Source organism: Rhea pennata, chromosome 7, assembly GCF_028389875.1.
Source record: "Rhea pennata isolate bPtePen1 chromosome 7, bPtePen1.pri, whole genome shotgun sequence".
Taxonomy (NCBI): Eukaryota; Metazoa; Chordata; class Aves; order Rheiformes; family Rheidae; genus Rhea; species Rhea pennata.
The window spans coordinates 22,380,054-22,396,949 of NC_084669.1; the positions used below are offsets into that span (position 1 = coordinate 22,380,054).

A 16,896-nucleotide genomic window follows, 5' to 3' on the forward strand; every position below is an offset into this window, starting at 1 on the left:
GGCCCAGGGCCACAGCGCAGGGAAAACAAGCCTCCTCCCCGCACCTCTGAGCAGACAGGTTGAGCCTCTCCTGGCTCGAGCTTGCTCCCGCGGGCCGGACACGGCTGCTGCCTTTCAGCCCCGCAGCCAGGGCCAGGTCAGCCCCTCTGCGCACCCTGGCCCTGGAGAACCACCTGTAGCGGAGAGATGGGCTGCAGCAACCTGCCTTGCCAGCTTGCACATGTACTGTCTCTTCTGGGAAAGCTGTGAAAACAGTCGGCTCTCCTGTAGCATACACACACCAGCGGGGCCTGCTGCTTCACCCAATGCAGCTGGTTTCCACAAGGCCCCAAGGGAGCTACGCAAGCAGCAAGGTTACAGGAGTTTCCTACTTAGTGGGGCCTCCTTTCCTTTCATGGGGCATATGCTCCAGGGGAAAGCACAACTCTAATATTTCCCTTTTAAAGAAAGGGGGAAAAAACAAACTATCCTGCTTGGGCAAGTGAGACAGGCAGAGCTGGTGTAAACCAGGTTTCCACAGCGTTGTTAGGGTGCACAGAAAGAGCAGATCCTTTGCTGAGAAGGAATCCCCTTTTAGGACACAGCAAGAGGTCCCTCGCATGCAAAGCACTGAAACCACATAGTCTTTGCCAAAGCCTATTCCACAGGGTAAAGCTACTGATGAAAGAATCAGTGAGCCTATGTGGAGCACAGTTGCAAATGTCAGTTCAACATCACTGTAGCAAAATCATGTTTTGCTCTCAGCTAATCGAAAATAAGGGATTACATGGAGTAATCAAGCACGTTACTCCACGCTGCAACAGCTACCGAGGAAAACACAACCCTACTCTGCAATGCATATTCAAAGATCAAGCATAAACTTCTAGTAAGACATACATAGTGCAACAGCAACAAGATCCAGATCTTACCTTACCATTGGGTTTCATTACTGCTGAGCTAGCTCCAGTTTAATCTCTGTTCTGTGCAGAAGCCTCCACCCAGCCTTCCCACCAAACACACACCTTGGTGGTATTGTCTCAACCCTCTCTTCTGCCACAGCTCTTCTCCTGAGGGAAGCAGAAAAGGCCTGGAGATCCTGAGGCCCCCTCTAATCTCCTCCCCCACAGAGCCTGCTTCACACCTGAGTCCACTTTTCCCCTCCTTAGTAACTGCAGCCAGGCGGTGCCACAAGAGAGCTCTCCTCTCCTCCTACCTGGAGCCTGTCCTTCCCAGCTACCCTTTCCAGTCACCCTGGCCCCCCAGGCCAACACTCATCTTGGGGCAGGTAGGAGCACAGCAAAGTCACAAAAAGGGTCTCCGTTAAAGACACAGCTTAGCCGTGAACATCCAGGCTCCTGATGGAGATATTTGAAACTGGGCTTGGGTAGATATCTGTAAGAGATGGATCTAATTTTTCTGTTCACTGTCTCCTTTACCACCTGTGGTTGGAGTCAGGCATGGGAAAAGGCTGGAGTGGAGGCATGTTCTCTTATCAGCTCCAGCAGAGCTGAAGTCTGACTAGCATCCAAGCGACTAGATCCCCCCCACAAGGAGATGGGCTTAATCAGTCCAGCCCACACACTGATGGCAATATAGGCCACGTTAGCCTTAGCAGCAGCTTGACTCAGGCACATCTGAAGAGTCACAGCCAGAGTTCAACTGTACTGGGGCCACGTGGAGTCTTGATCTCCCTGCCAAAGCCCACATTTCTGCCCTGATACCAAGGAATGTTAAAACTGCAGAGGATTTTTGGCAACTATAAATTTTTCCAGCTATATGGAGTCAACAGTAATGTATTACCACCAATGGCTGTGAGGGCAAGTTTTCTAATCCCTTCCTGAGGTTTCCTTTTTCCAGTAAAGTCCAGGTACAGGTCGTGGCTGCCTCCACACTGCTAAGCCTGTCCTCACCTCTGGGCCACTGCAAGCAGCAGCCCCATTCTCCAGCCCCACACCTTGTCCAAGCAGCCCCCCGGAGCGCACAGAACGCTGGGAAGAGTGCTCTTACGTCCCACTGTAGCCCTTCAGGTCCCACTTCTCCTCTGGCTTGCTGGTAGACATGCGATGAATTTACTGTGAACAGAGATCTTCAGCCTCCGTTACCAGCAAGCCAGGACCAGGCTTTGAGTGTGAAGGGACGGCCTGGGTTGGAGCCTGTGTGCAGTGGGAGGGAGGCCTGCAGGAGCCACAACAGCATGCAGGAGACAAGGACGTGAAAAAACAGGGCAGCTCCTGTTTCCCCTCTCTACACATCTTTAAAAAATAGCAGGGATTTTCCAACGCAGTGCTCTTCCCACTGACACCTTATCTCACCCCAAGCCCTGTGGGGGGCTCCTCGGCACACACAGCAGCAAGGTTTGAGCTCTGCTCTTCTCTACTCCTCCAGTATGGGAGATCACTGAGCAGTTAGTGCTTTTTTGAGAGGAGTTCCCCCACCTTTTCCCAAGAAGAAACTTGTGCCATGCAGAATCCAAGCAGTCACTCAGGACTACAGCCTCCACTGCAAACCTGACTGGTGCATGGAAAAGGGAAACAGCATAGAAAAAGCAGAATCACAGTTTTGAGATCTCCAGCCCTCTACTTTCTCCCTGTCTTCACATTGTCAGCCTGAGACAACTCGCACCTCACTCTGATGATTCACATGTTTCAAGGCAGACACACCAAAGTCCAATGCACAGCTTCATCTGAAGGCATTCATCCAGACAGTGACTTCCTCCTAAATCTCAACACATAAGTCCCATCAGGCACCAAACTCCAGACAGGAATGAAAAATTTCCTCTTTCCAGCCCCCTCCCATCAGCCCAGCCACCTCCTGCCTCATCAGTTTTATTCTCTCTTCGATTTCTTTGCACTTGTCAAGTAAGTCTTGGAGAAGAAGTTGCAGAAGAGCACCAAGTAACTGAGGTACATCACAGATGAAAATAAAACACTTGACCAGGTGGTGTGGTAGATCTCATTCTCCATCCAGAAGAGGAGTAAGATGTTCACTATCACAGCTACCAGCATCTGCAGAATCTGTAAAAAGGTGATCACCATGGCGATGTAGCGGGGTACCCAAAAGCCTGCTGCTCGCATGGCATAGTAGGAATACATGAAAGTATGGACAGTGAAGTTCATGGTAATGAACAAGCCACCGCCTGGTGCTGACTGCTTATAGGCAAACCAGCTGTAGATCAGTGTAGCAACATGGTGGTACCAGTGGAGGAACATGAGCCTCTGTTTCCGGAGAACAATGAACACAGTGTCACCTTGGGAAAGAAATGCATTGTTAGTCGTATAAAAGCAGAGCAGTCATATAAGTTTTCAAGCAAGGTAGAAAGACTGAGCTGGAATGTTAAAGTCATTATTTGGCTTGATCTCATCAGAAGCTAGGGTCACACTAGATTTGCCTGTATTGATAAAACTCATGTAGACGTTCACCTAATGGCACATCTGTGGTACGAGTGCCCCTTGCCCCAGTACTGCTTATATAGCTCTACCCACACAGCACTTCAGACCAGCTCTACTGTACTTTTTCACATGGAAATTGTGTGGAAAGAAGAAATTCTGCTCATGCATATTTTTCCTGTTTTGCATTTACAGGTTGCTCAGGGACTCAGCTGGGAGTGGAAGATGGGTTCATATCAATCCTCGTATTTTCTAGTTTAAATGTGTCTCTCCCAGGCTGCCCAGTCTGTATGTAATGGAGCAGAACAACTTCATCAGCAGTGACTTCAAATGCCAACCTGTAAGAGCCAACAATCTGGTTACTGCACTCACAAATTCCTGCTCTGCTTCAAGGCACTAGCCTTGACTCCAGGGTAGTCCTGCTCTGAGCACGCTGGACGTCAGACTACATTGGAGTGGTTTGCAGGGAAGAAACTTTCCACTGACAAATTCAAACTTTGTGCGCTGCTGCAAGTGCTTTTGCTTCTAATGAACTTGATGCTTCCCAACAAAGACATTGCCACAAAGTTTCCAGCAAGTTTCTACTTCAGGAATGAAGATTTTTGCAAGTTCAATGTAAGAAAGCCTTAATGGGCTGTCCTGCGCCCCACCAGCCTCCCCTGCCTGCCTGTGGCCGCCTTACCATAATCTGCTCACTGCAGAATTGCCTATTCTAGGTGCTGGCCTGAGGATATCAAAGCAGAGCAGTAACATCAGGCTGCAGCCCCACAGAAAGAGAACGTTTGAGCAACAGGTCAACAGAAAGAAAACGAGCAGCACATGCTAAGCTAGACAGCCCCAGACAGACTGAAGACAGACTTCAATGTCTTGAAGTAACATTTGAACAGAGACCAGTAAGACGACCACTTGGAAGAGAAAAGGAATTATGAACACATTGGATAAGGAGAAACTTGAGACTCACCCAGTTCCAGGACTTTGCTCAGCACAAATAAATAGGCCCAAAGTTTAGTGGTGGGGTGAATGTAGAAGGTTTGATCACACACCAATTGCTTAAATCCCTCTGTAGAGAGAACGAAGGCCACATACTTCCAGGACCGGTGGGTCCCAATGGCACTGCAAGAAAACCAGAAGAGAGTTGAAAGGTGCTAGCAGCCCAGCACACCCAGGGCCCCACAGTATTCTCTAACAGCTCTTCACTCACAAATATTATCTTGATGCCCAGGGCAGTCTCAGGAACATCTAAACAAAATACTGCCTTCCACTGCTCCTCTATCTTAAACTGGTTGTGAACTCTTCCTCTTGGGAAGCACATGTTTCAGCCCCTCAGTTTGCTAGGCAAGAGCCTTTTCCTAGATCTTTTGGCCTGGATTTCAAACAAGCGTATTTCCATAACGTGGAGCAGAGAACAGCTGCTGCCCCTTTTATTTGTAAGGGGCAGGGAGACAAGCAAATCCCATTGGTGGTGTAAGCCCCTCACATCCCCTGCAGCCCTTCACATCTCCTATTGCTTCTGGCTGGCCCTAGCCCAGAGGCTGTTCTTTGCTACCTGCGCTGCAGACCAAGGAGTCTGCAGTAATACTGGGAACCCAGGAAACACCTCCTTGAAGCTGGGGGAACTCAGCATCTCCATCTCCTACCCATGCTGACCTCCACAGGCAGGTCTGTGAGCGTGTGCTGCTCACAGACCAAGATGAGTTTGCAAAGGTCTTACGCTGCAAACATTTTGGGACTGGAAAGCCAGCAAAGTCTCATCTTTTCTATTGCCACTGATTTTTATTCTTTGATATCTGAAAAAATTCCAGCTTTTTCTCTACACTGCTGCCCCATTGAGGACTTCAGGGTCTCACTTACTGTACAGGCACATCCACTGCACAGAGAAACAAGATATTAAACAGCCATCCATTCCCTCTAGTAGGGTGCTAACATAAAGATACAGTCATCTCTCATCTTCTCTCCCATCCCAGCCAGCAGGCATTAAGTAATGAATATTTTTGTCTTATACTTCTGGCTTCCATGAGTCAGAAGCACCACAGGCCACGCTGGAGCCACTGCCTTTCAGCAGGATCTCAGCCTGATCAGTACCACTGGCACAGCTCCATCTGAGCACCTGCTTGGATGTGGCTGCTGAAGGTGAGGAGTGCCACTGCCCAGGACACTTGTGTTCTTGAGGTATTGCTACCCCCCGGAGGAAATGTCCCAGTAAGTGCAACGACAAGCAATTGCTCTCTTGCATATATTGCAGACAGCCTGAGCTGGCTTAAGCCATGCTAAGGCTTCCTGTAAAATGCTCTTCCCAGAACAGCAGCAAGGTACAAGAGGGGAGGACTGCATGAGCCAGCACAGCCCTTCTGCTTGTGTGATGCTAAGCAGCTCCAGGAAGCCTGCAGCAGCCGGAGGACTGAGCAGTGAAGGATGCTCCCTCTTATTACAACTTCTGCCTCAACTGTATGAAAAAAGGCCCTCAAGAGTAAGAACAGCCATGTCTTGTTAGAAAAGGGGAGCCACTGTCCCAGACCTAGTTTAGCTCAGCTGGTTAGAGCTTGGTGCTAATGCCAAGGTCGTGGGTTCAATCCCTGTATGGGCCACTTGTTTGAGGGTTGGACTAGATGGTCTCCAGAGGTCCTTTCCAACCTTACCGATTCTATGACCCTGTTTCCTAACAAGGACCAACAACAGTGCATGCCCAGAGAGAACGGGAACAGGACCAGCATGTTGTTTCTGTCCCTTTTTCCTCTCCCAGTCTCCACCACTTGTGGTTCATGGTCTTCCAACCCACAGCTGATGACTGTGTTTGACAGAAAAAAAAAAGTCAATCAAGAAGTACTCACTTGCCTATTTATTTTTTTGAATCCAGGTACGGTTTTAGCATCTACAGCCTCCTGTAGCAGGCAGCTCAGAACTCAACAGATTATGAGAAAAAACACCCCCTTTTCCTTGTTATCAGCCTGCGCATGTCATTTGTATGAGCCCATCTCAGAACAGACTGTGAGCAGTCATTCCCTCATCCTTCTCTCCACACAACTTGTGATTTAACAGATCACTGTCACATCTATGCTCACACAGAGGGTAATCAGTGCCCCTTAGACTTGACCAAAGCCAACTCAGGCATGTAGGTAGAGATGCTCCTCTTCAGAATTACAGCATATGACAAGAGAGTGATCTAGTTTTGCTCTCTTCCACCAGACCGAAGAGGTGTGAAGATGGGAGGAATATTGGAAAAATCGATGTCTACTAGCTTAATTACAGATCAAGTGCTGAATCATTCTCATGGTCGCTGCAGGAAGCCAATACTATAAAACTAGACAGTTCGAAACCAAAATGTTTTAGAATGATCTTCACACCTTGCACAGCTATAAAACCCTGAATCTGGAACTTGGCAGACAATAAAAGGCTGTTGTTAGAACAAGTCTATAAAAATATGTAGCAAAATCCTCTGTCTTTGTACCATCATTCTCCTGCCATTGCAACTACTCACAAAAAAATTTCCTGTAGCAAAGCATACTGGGAAAGGCAACCCAAGGACTGGTGATGGTCAGCAACCCGGACACATTCAGAGAGTTTACGCTACACGCCAGAGAGGACCTGCAAGCCCCTTCCATCCTCTCCTTTAGAATCACGGTAGTTCAGATGCTGCACACTTCTCCGCTCATCCTTTACAGATTAGCTCTGCACCTACAAAGGCCAGCTCTGTCCCTGCATCGTGGGAGAGGGGGAACACCCACATCTCCAGCCAGCTGAAGATCAGTTTTCAGGGATAGGGGTTGGGACCTATCCTTATCCTAGGTTCAAATCCTGCAGAGCATGCATTGAACAATCCTATACAAAACCTAGACTCTTATTTTGCAATGCTCAAGATGTACGGAAAACAGTGCCAGGAGTCCAAGATGACCACAGCTGATTACTCTAGAAAGAACTTGAATGGCCTGTTACTACAGCACAGAAGTGCTTCTATCAAACCCTGCAGAGGCTTGGTAGACAGGAGTAGCTATGTAGGCATAATGTACATTTACAAAGCCTTCAGTGGAGTGTTGTGTTCTAATTAACCACATCCACAGCATTAATTACTATCAATGTCCAGATTAAAGAGGATTAAAACTGGTTCACCAACAAATACTGAGACTTAATGGAAAGGAGAGGTTTCAGCTGGCTACAACCAATCCCTGCATAAGCTAAGGCTAATCAATCTATTCATGAAACATATATAAAATTAGATATAAATCTAATACAAAATATAAAATTAGATCAAAAGCTTTACAGATGGTATACATGTTGGCAAAGTTATTATGATAAGTCATCTGGATTGTTCAATAGGCAAGGCCCAGCCAAGTTGAATGTGTTAAGCTCTATAAAACTGAGGAAATGCAGATCTAGGAGAGTACAGACTACACTGGCAAAACAGGGCAATTGAAGTTTAGGTTTCAAGAACAAACTTCAGAGAGGATTAAAAATGCAGCAATGGAAATATTGTTGCCAAAGAGGTCACTGAGATTCTCAGATACAGACACAAGGGAGTAGGCAGTAGGGAACCATACTAAACTCTTGCAGGGAATTAGGATTCATGACAAACCCTGCACATAGATCTTGTTTGAGTATTTAAAGGGATGCTGAAGAAAAAATGGGGAGACACGAAAAAAAGTCACATTATCATTTGAAGGCTATTGAAGAAACAACATGGTTAGAAATGATCAGAAAGCAGGTAAGGAGAAGCTTTAATTGAAGTGTCCAAGTATCTTAACACGAAGGACTTCACTAATGGACAGTTTCATCTAGTGGAAAAAAACACAAGAAAAGAAATGGAATCTGAAGTAGACAAATTTTGTTTAGAAACAGAGCCTCATGTAAAAACAAGTGAAAGCAGCAGTGGCTACAAGACACTAGAAACACCTGCAGAAGGGAGAAATATCTTCTCTAGCTTTTGATGTCTTCATAAGAAAACTGCAAACTGTTTTGCCCTTCTGCAAAACAAGGTTTTACCCAAGTGAAGGATTCATAGAGGATCAGGTGGGTAAAATGAGCTGTCCTCCAATAGACAGGTCCCTGATACTATGCTCTGCCTCTGCAAGGTCAGCTACTTTCCTTGTGTCCTCTCCAGAGCAGGCCTAGCACTCTCCTGTCTGCCACAAGGGAGAGTGTTACCTGCGCCTGTCGCTGCTGCTTGCTTGCCACATCAAAGGGCTTCTGTGAACATACCAGCATTTTCCAAGCTCCTAGGCCACAGATTAGGAAAAAGAGAAAACACATCTCAGTTTTTAAAAGTAACAGACATGAAGTCAAACCTATATTTGTCAGGCATTCTTTGAATAAGGACCTCTGTTCTTGCAGACTTCGTATTCAAAACTACCAGGTAATGATTTGGGAGCACACCCCCCATTCGCCCTTCTGTAACTCTTCTGGCTGGACTGTTTCTGGTGGGGACCAACTACCTCTGCTCTCACTGAAATGATTATGGGATAGGTCCTCCAAGGGGATAGGACATTGATTTTCCTAAGGATATGGTGGATACCCAAAACTTCCTGTCAACCTGTTCCTCAGGGAAAGCTGTCTCCAGCTTCTGCAAAGACTCTTACCTGAACAAGGCCAGACTGAGGGACCACAGGGCCAGTACTGTGCGCAGCTTGTAGCCTGTCCGTTCCTTCATGACACGTTGGCCACTGAAGATCAGTACCATATAAGCCACAGCAAATAAGAAAGTCTTCTGCCTGCAAGCAGAGGAGAGGAGCTCTCAGTCAAGCCAGCACAGGGTAGTGGTAGGGAAGGGAAAGAGTCAGATTTTCCTCCTAGTCCCAGTAGGAATTCTGTAGCCCCAGCCAAGCTCTTCCTCACCAAGAAATACAATACCTCCCTTTCCCTTTTTAAGGCTGGGCTTGGTCACAAGAAGCCTGCCCTGACAGTGAGCAGAATTGATGAGGAAAAACCAGGGATTTCTAGGAATAACTAGGGATAACTAGGAAGGCTATTACAGCATGAAGATTTCCACAGGATCTGACAGGAAAAGGCAGGATCTGATAAGCTGCAAGCAGGATTCTCAGTGGAGGCACCTTGGTATTTTATTAGTTTACATGAAACTTTCCATAGGTACTTATGGGCAGAAGATGCTCTTTGCTTTGAGTAAAGAAGCTGGTTGCAGGGAGGAGGAAAATAAGTTTTGCAGTGGCGAAGCTGTTGGCCATCTTCTCCTCAGCTGGAGTAATGTCTCTGCACACTGCATTTTGTCTCAGGTCTCTTTCAGGAGTCCAGCTGACACTCCACACAAACACCATCCCCACACTTCAAGCATGATTTCCAGAAGAGCATTTACCACTCTGGCCTAAGTTCTCCTTTTCCAAATACCACCTCAGAAAGATCTATTGAAATGCTGGAGCATTAGAGATGAAACTCAAGAGCAGGAAGGAAAAAAAAGGAGAGAAGCAGAATCAGAGCTTAAGTCTAGTTCTGACAATCTAAGTATCATTCCCAGGCCAAGCAGCACAGAGTCTTAGATGAACAAGTACACAGCTGAGATCTTGACTTCCCAGCTGGTGCTACGGTAAGTTTGGCAGTTCAGTACCCAGTGACACAGTAATAAGAGTTCATACACAGTGCCAGGCACATACAGAAACAAAGTTCAATGAGAAGGTGACCCAAAGTGATGCAGCAAGCACTACTCTAGCTCCCAGCCACACTGGAGTCATGCTCTTCAGTGCAAAGAAGGTCCACACACACCCTGGCAAGTGTTACATACTCAAATCTCCTTTACAGCTAGCTATTACCAAATCATCTTGCAAATGAATCATTTGGAATGGTAGGACGAGAAAAACACAAACGGGTTTGGCCTCAGGCATTGCTGGGACACAGCCATGATTTAAGCAAGCTGTGGAGCAATCCAGGATCAGCATAGGCAGTATCTGTCTCTCGCAAGTCCTGTACTTCCAGTCCTTTGCTCCTTGGAGAAAGACACCTGCTCTGGAGAATCTTTATCCCAAGAAATAAGAGCCTATGGTTCAGGAGCTCAGCTTCATCAAACTAGGAGCTGTTCATTCTCCATACAACAGTACTGGAAATTCAGACAGCAGTTTGCTGTGAGGTCTCCAGCTGCCCTCACTGGAGGATATGGCTGACAGTTATCTGGGTTGACTCAGCTTCTTGCTTTCGCTGCACAACAGTGTAGAAAATTTCTCATTTGTTTGACATGGCTTTCCTCAGAAGCAAGTGTCAGCGTAATAGCATGCAAAAAGGAAGGGATGGGGTCACTGGTGCAGCTGCACTGGATACCTCAAGCTTTAGAGCCTTAGGAATGCTATGCCAGTATCTAAGATGGCTCTTCCAGTAATCTAGCTGACCTCATGGGGTGATGTATGCTGGCTAAAAAGGTCTACTAGCTCAGAGGCAGTGGCATGAGAATTTGCCAGGTCAGGTGAGCATTGGCTCCTTTATTCTTCTGATCTCCCACCTGAGCTAGCTCCAAAATAAGCAAGCTTGCAGACTGGGCACCACACTCCTCATCTTTATACCCTTCCTTTTATCCTGCTTTTGGGCAGAGCCTGCTCACGGGCTGCAAACACGGCAGGGCCCAGGAGGATGCAGCAGCTGAAGTGGTACTCTGGCAGGGCAGGCAGATCGCTCAGTGAGGGTCCATCAGAGACCTAGCATACTCTTGCCAAGGCCACTTCATTGCATGAGTGGCTCCATGAACCCCCACACAGAGGAGGAAAGGTAAGTCTGAGGAATAACTCAACCACTTCTCCCCCCTTCACCCCTCACAGGCTCTTAAGACTGCAGATTCTAAACTACTCTACTAGCAAACCTACTTCCATGCTCCCTGTGTCCCATTACAATTGCCTTTCCTGCATTTGAATTTCCCTAAAGTCCAGGGTAGGAGGCTACGTTAACTGGGGAAGGGGTCTACTCCCTTCAGAATTTTTCACTCAGAGCCACCTTCAGCCTAACTTAATCACAAGGAAAAAAAGCAGATCGAAAGCCTTCCTCCAGCCAAAAGGAAGGCAAAGAAAGAGGAGAATTTTTTTTCCTGCTGGTGGCTTAAGAACCAAAGGAGTTCTATGCTCCAGAATTCAAAATCACATTGCTGGAAGAAAGACAACAATTTAAAATCACTGTGATAGCAACACAGAATATTTTGAGTAACTGTAAAGTCCCCTTCTCCTCTTAAATATTTTTATTTAAGATAAGTAAATGAGTCAATCCCCAGCTCCAAAAAGAGAAAACCAGCAGCAAATCAAGTGTAATGTAGATAGGCTATGAAAAAACGTACTGCAAACAAGTAATAAATTGGAGGAAGGCTTATTAGGGTTTCTCCTATAGTGAAAGGGAAAGACTGACGAGGTAGTTATCTTTATTAAAAATGTAATTATGAGTGCAAAAATACTGAAAATCCTCATAGGGAGTTAAAAGAAAAACAAAATGAGATCTGCTCCATCCATTTCAGAAGGCATAGAAAGTTTAAGAACAAGACAACCTCAGAGCTTAGCATATTTATTATTCAGTTGTTTTCTGTATAAATATATGTACTTGAAGGGGTAAAGCAAGAAACTCTCCAAGGAAACATGTGAAGATACAGTTTAAACAAGAGCTCAATATAGGGACAGGAGGTTGTTCTCTAATATCTCATTTGAAATAGCAGGAACAATTGTATGTTGAGTAACAGTTTATGAACTCAATTGCCTGAGGCTGTCTCCCAGAACAAGCTCTGCTGTTCAGCCCAGTTGCATGAGAATCAAGCTTTTTGCCTACACCAAATTGCTGTAGGTTCTGGGGGAGCCAGACTGAAAATAAACACAGGAGTTTAAGCTAATAAATACATTTCACTTCCAAACCAGAGCTTGGACTTGGACAGCTTCCAGTGGAGAACCTGTGCTCTTGCTCCACTCCCCACCCCTTTTCCATTAGCTTTGTTTCTCACTTTCTGGTTTCTCCTGCAAGACTGGCTGTAAGAGCCACAGCTGGGCAGCTGTGCATGCTGGCTGCACCACATCTGGCAAAGGACAGCTATGCCTACCATCCTGCGATGCTACACATCTGCGAATGAATTTGCACCTTCCTCACCCCTATTTTTAAATAAATCAAATTTTTGACTTGCGTCAGAAGAGCTGGATGTCAAGGGTGGTGTCTCACGTCCTGTTCCCACTCCTGCTGCCCCCCTTGCCGCTAACAGCCGTACCCACGGCCGACGGCTTCGCACCGGGCAGGGCCGCCCCGCCGCCGGGCTCTGCCGCGACGGCCTTCGCGGCCGCCCCCCGAGGGTCGCGCCCCGTTCCCGCCCGGCCGCGGCACCGCCGGAGCGGCCGGGCCTCGACGGGGAGCCGCAGCCCCGCCGGGCCGCCCCAGCCAGGGCGCTCACCAGTTGTCCCGCATCCATCGCATCGCCTCCCGCTCGTCGAAGCGCCGCTCGAAGTCGTGCTGCCGCAGCAGCGGCAGCGCCGACAGGCTGAAGCTCAGCTCCATGCCGCCGCCGGCGGGGCGGGGCGGGGCGGGGCGGGGCGGAGAGCCGAGCCGAGCCGAGCCGAGCCGAGCCGAGCCGAGCCGAGCCGAGCCGAGCCGAGCCGAGCCGAGCCGAGCCCGCACCTCGAGCCGCGCCGCGCCGCGCCGGCGGGTAAACCTCGGCGCCGCAGCCAATCGCGCGCCGCCCCTGCCATGGCCCCGCCCCCCGCCCCGCCCCCGCCCCCGCCGCCCCCGCCCCATGGCCCGCGGCGCGGGGGCGCCCGCCCGTCGGGGCCGGGGGGCTCTGCCCGTCTCTGCCCCCTGCGCGCTGCCGCACTCCAGCTCCTTGCTCAGTTCTCCCACGCCCCAGCCTCAGCCGCCCAAGTCAAAAGCCTCTCTCGGGGTCTCGGACGAAAGACGCTGCAGACCCGCGGGCTGGTTGTCCTGATGGCGAAGGGTCAGTGCGCAGGTGAAGCAGACGGTTTTGGACGGCATGTTTTCCCCACCACGGCTCAGTGAGTTGGACACAGGGCTCCAGCTTAAGGACAGAAGGAGGAAAGGCTCACAGTGGTCAGAGAAGATCCTCTTTCCCAGCAGTTTCAGCTCGCAGGATGTGGCCTCTGCACTGTGTTCACAGGAACTGAGAAAGAAAGAAAGAAAAATAGCTTAAAGCAAGATAAAGTCATTAGGAAGGTGTCCGCATCCACACCAGGATATGTTTATAAGGGTTTGCAATAATCAACCTAACATCTTCATAGGTGACAGCTGGGTATAGTTTTTCTGGAGCCAGTGCAGCGTGGAATAATGATCTAGCAACAAAAGGGGCTTTTACATACAGAATCATAGAATCGGTAAGGTTGGAAGGGGCCTCTGGAGATCATCTAGTCCAACCCTTCTGCTCAAGCAGGGTCACCTAGAGCATGTTAGACAGGGCTGCATCCAGGCAGGCTTTGGATATCTCCAGAGAAGGAGACTCCACAACCTCTCTGGGCAAGCTGTCCCAGGGCTCCGTCACTCTCACAGGGAAGAAATTCCCCCTCACCTTCAGGCGGAACTTCCTGTGCTTCAATTTCTGCTCATTGCTTCTTCTTCCAAAGAAAATGGCAAAATCCTTGCTGGCATTATCACACTTGGGCTGAGGTATCAGGCAAGTTAACGTGATAAAAGAATCACTCGTAGCAGGTACAGCATGCAGAAATGCAGGAGTAGGCATGTTAGAGGTAACTGCTGAGTAGGAGTCTCATTTCACTGATAAAACCTTGCTCTGCTGAGGCAGCATCAATGCCGCAACCGCAGCTGTATCGTGGCCCTGGGAACAAACTTTTCTGCTTGGAAGCTTGCAGCACATGGGACCATAACTGAGGAAAGCCCCAGATGGGCTCTTGTTTCAGAGATGCATCCACTTAGCTGTGGTTGCTTTGTAACCACGCTCCTCTAACCGGCTCTTGTGTGGCAGGCTCCACTGTAAGCATAACTGTTTAACACCCTTTATAGCTAAAGTATCATTTCTAGCAAAAAGAGCATTGCCGTGTGTATATGAATCATGCTCATTGGCATGAAGAATTTATTCTATGCTGTGTATTTGTTTATCTTTTAATCTACCAAAATACAAGGATACCTGTAACACTGACTACAAAAACCAACAACAATGAAAACAAACAAACAAAAAAACCCTTAAGAGTTGTTTAGTCTTACACCCCCCATTATTTTATAGGATTCTTCAGGACGGTTAGCCCCATGTCCTTCTCAGCACCATTTAACTTCACAGTGGAAGTTTCTCAGCGGCAGCAGTCAGAGACCTTAGCCAGCAAGGACATAAGCGGGGAGATAAGTGTACTCAGGGCACACATCACAAGAAGGCAGAACCAGGCAGAAAGCCCCAAGAAAAGTCAAAGTGGTCTGGGACATTCACATGGCTCAGGGAAACATCTCATCCAGCCCCTCTGACTCTTAGGGCTGAGCAGTTTTCACAGCACTGCACATACACAGTTCCACTGCAAACAAGGAGCTGTTTCTGGAAAAACATTTGGGTCTGGTTCCTTAGCTATACCAGCCACTCCGAGCACAGTCTTATCAAATCATGGTATTACATTATTTTGTCCTACTTAGCTTATACTTAGAGCTACTCCATCAGGTGTACCTGAGAGCCTGCATCCTACGGTTTCTTAAAACTTGGAAAGAGAGTGAGATGAATTTGTTCGTTCTAGCATTACTACCATTTAACCCTAAATGGCAACTTTCTTTACAGTATTGTGTAAGGAAGACAATTTCCAAGATCCTCAGTCACTAGTAGAGATTTCTGTTAAAATATATTTTCGTACTTATCTGCAGACACTTTTCTAATTTATTTCCCATTGTTCAATCTTTCTGTAGTTCTGAACTATTAATACCCCTACTGTCTAACTCTGACCACAGTCAACTACTCCCAAAGGGGAATTCTTGTTGGTAGAGGGAAGCTCATTCCCTAGTATAAGGAAACATCCCCTAGGAAAGCTCTGCTGCAGGTTATAGCAATTCTATGGGCAGAATGGCATGGTCATGACCTACAAGTGAGCAGAGAAAATTTAACTTTTTTCAGCAAGACTTTACAGAACAGTTTGAAACAGGGACCAGCCAGCTTATGAAAGCTGTACACAAGAAGAGTGACTAGCAGACACCCTAAAAGATTCCTTTGTCTGCATATTCCCTGTGGATTGTCGTCTTCTTAAAAGGAGTTAAGACTTTTTATTACTTTGGAGAGATTAACTAGCTACTACCTGCAGTGGTTAGCTATTTTGTGGTCTGCAAATATGAACTATCTACTTGTTTGACCTACAATGTAGCTGTTGTGAAATAAGACCTTCTTTATATAAAACTGTGTTGGAAGAAGAGAATTCTCTAAATATCCTTTGGGAAAGGGAAGAAGATGACATTTGATGGATCTGCTGGGTAGAGAGGGTGCTGATGTTGACCTTGAAATTTCTAGTTCTTAAGCTACTCCTGGGATTGACACTAAAATTTTCCATTTTTAAATGGTTTTGCGCCACGTGAGCAAGAATCACGTGTCTCCTGGAACAGTCCTGTCCGGTCCCTTTGACTGAGTGTCACATTCAGGTAAGACGCAGAAACTGCCTGTGACTGCGGCTGTTTGGTGCCCTCAGAGCAGGCAAGCAGCCCTCCCCAGGTAGCTTCCTCAGAAGGAAGGAAGACAGCAGCGACGCACAAGAACAGGAGCAAGCAGCAGGGGTGAGAGGCCCTTGGCATCCTCCAAGATACCTGTTGTACCTAGTGAGACAAAACTGTCTCTTTGACAGGCTGAAAGCTTATCTGAGCAGTCCAGCTGCAGCCCTGGCACTCCAGACACCAAAAAACCCATCTGCCCCTGCAGCTCCAGGCAGTCGAGTGTGCAGACAGCTGTGAGGCCTGTGCTTAGACAGCAGTGTGGGACACAGCCTGCTTGGGCATGGAACAGCTTAGGTGTCTACCTCACATTTCAACGTGATTTGTAAATAAGCACATTTCGTAAGCTTAGATTAGCTATTTCCACATGTCACAGCAAGTTGCACAGGCTTCAGCTACTGTAGGTAAAGAAGCAGAGTCCTAACAACACTTTACACAAACATAAGTATCTTATACTGAGGAACATCTGAGCCCCAATCCTGAATCAGACCCTCATGTCTCGACACAGAAGACAGCTTTATGCATTTAAAATATCTGTCTTTCAGGTCACTTCAAGTCTTCTGGAAAAAAATGAGCTGATTTGGAGGGGGTTGGGTGCCTGAACGCTGCTCATCCAATGAGTCGGATGTTGGGCTTTTCTTCATCTTTATACCCTCCTCATGCTGCTCACATCAGATGCAGCCCACAGCACTGCCCCGGGGCTTTGCTGCAGCAGCTCTGTCCCAACCACACCACCTACTCACCAAGCAGAAAGCCCCAAAGACAACCATGCCTGCTCTAACCCCTCCTGCATGTCCTTGTACCAGGCACCACGAGAGGTCCAGCACAGTTGCACAGCCCTTCTCCACCAGCCAAGGAATGGTCTGGGACCTCCCTGGCACAGCAGGGCTCTGCAGTTTCTTAAGGCTCTGAGTCACATTCTTCTACCCTCCCTGTTTCCCTGTCCTGGTTCATTCAC

At 47.8% G+C, this 16,896-nt stretch overlaps 1 protein-coding gene across 1 annotated transcript; it reads right to left on the reverse strand.

Annotated features, from left to right (window-relative positions):
* Nucleotides 1–2,804: 2,804 nt before the first annotated feature.
* Nucleotides 2,805–12,803, reverse strand: ELOVL3 (ELOVL fatty acid elongase 3). Its single transcript, XM_062580454.1, has 4 exons — nucleotides 12,700–12,803; nucleotides 8,933–9,064; nucleotides 4,327–4,478; nucleotides 2,805–3,226 (listed from the first exon to the last, which is right to left on the reverse strand). Exons 1-4 carry the CDS (start codon nucleotides 12,801–12,803, stop codon nucleotides 2,805–2,807), a joined length of 810 nt encoding a protein of 269 aa, XP_062436438.1.
* Between the last annotated feature and the right edge of the window lie 4,093 nt (nucleotides 12,804–16,896).

Bases quoted from the DNA above. Each gene is read 5' to 3' on its own strand.
- ELOVL3 (XM_062580454.1), bottom strand. From the start codon at position 12,803: ATGGAGCTGAGCTTCAGCCTGTCGGCGCTGCCGCTGCTGCGGCAGCAC. The intron at 9,065-12,699 runs GTGAGCGCCCTG...CTCTGCTTGCAG, and splicing joins CGATGGATGCGGGACAACTG to GCAGAAGACTTTCTTATTTG. The intron at 4,479-8,932 runs GTAAGAGTCTTT...GTTTTCTTGCAG, and splicing joins CTCAGTCTGGCCTTGTTCAG to TGCCATTGGGACCCACCGGT.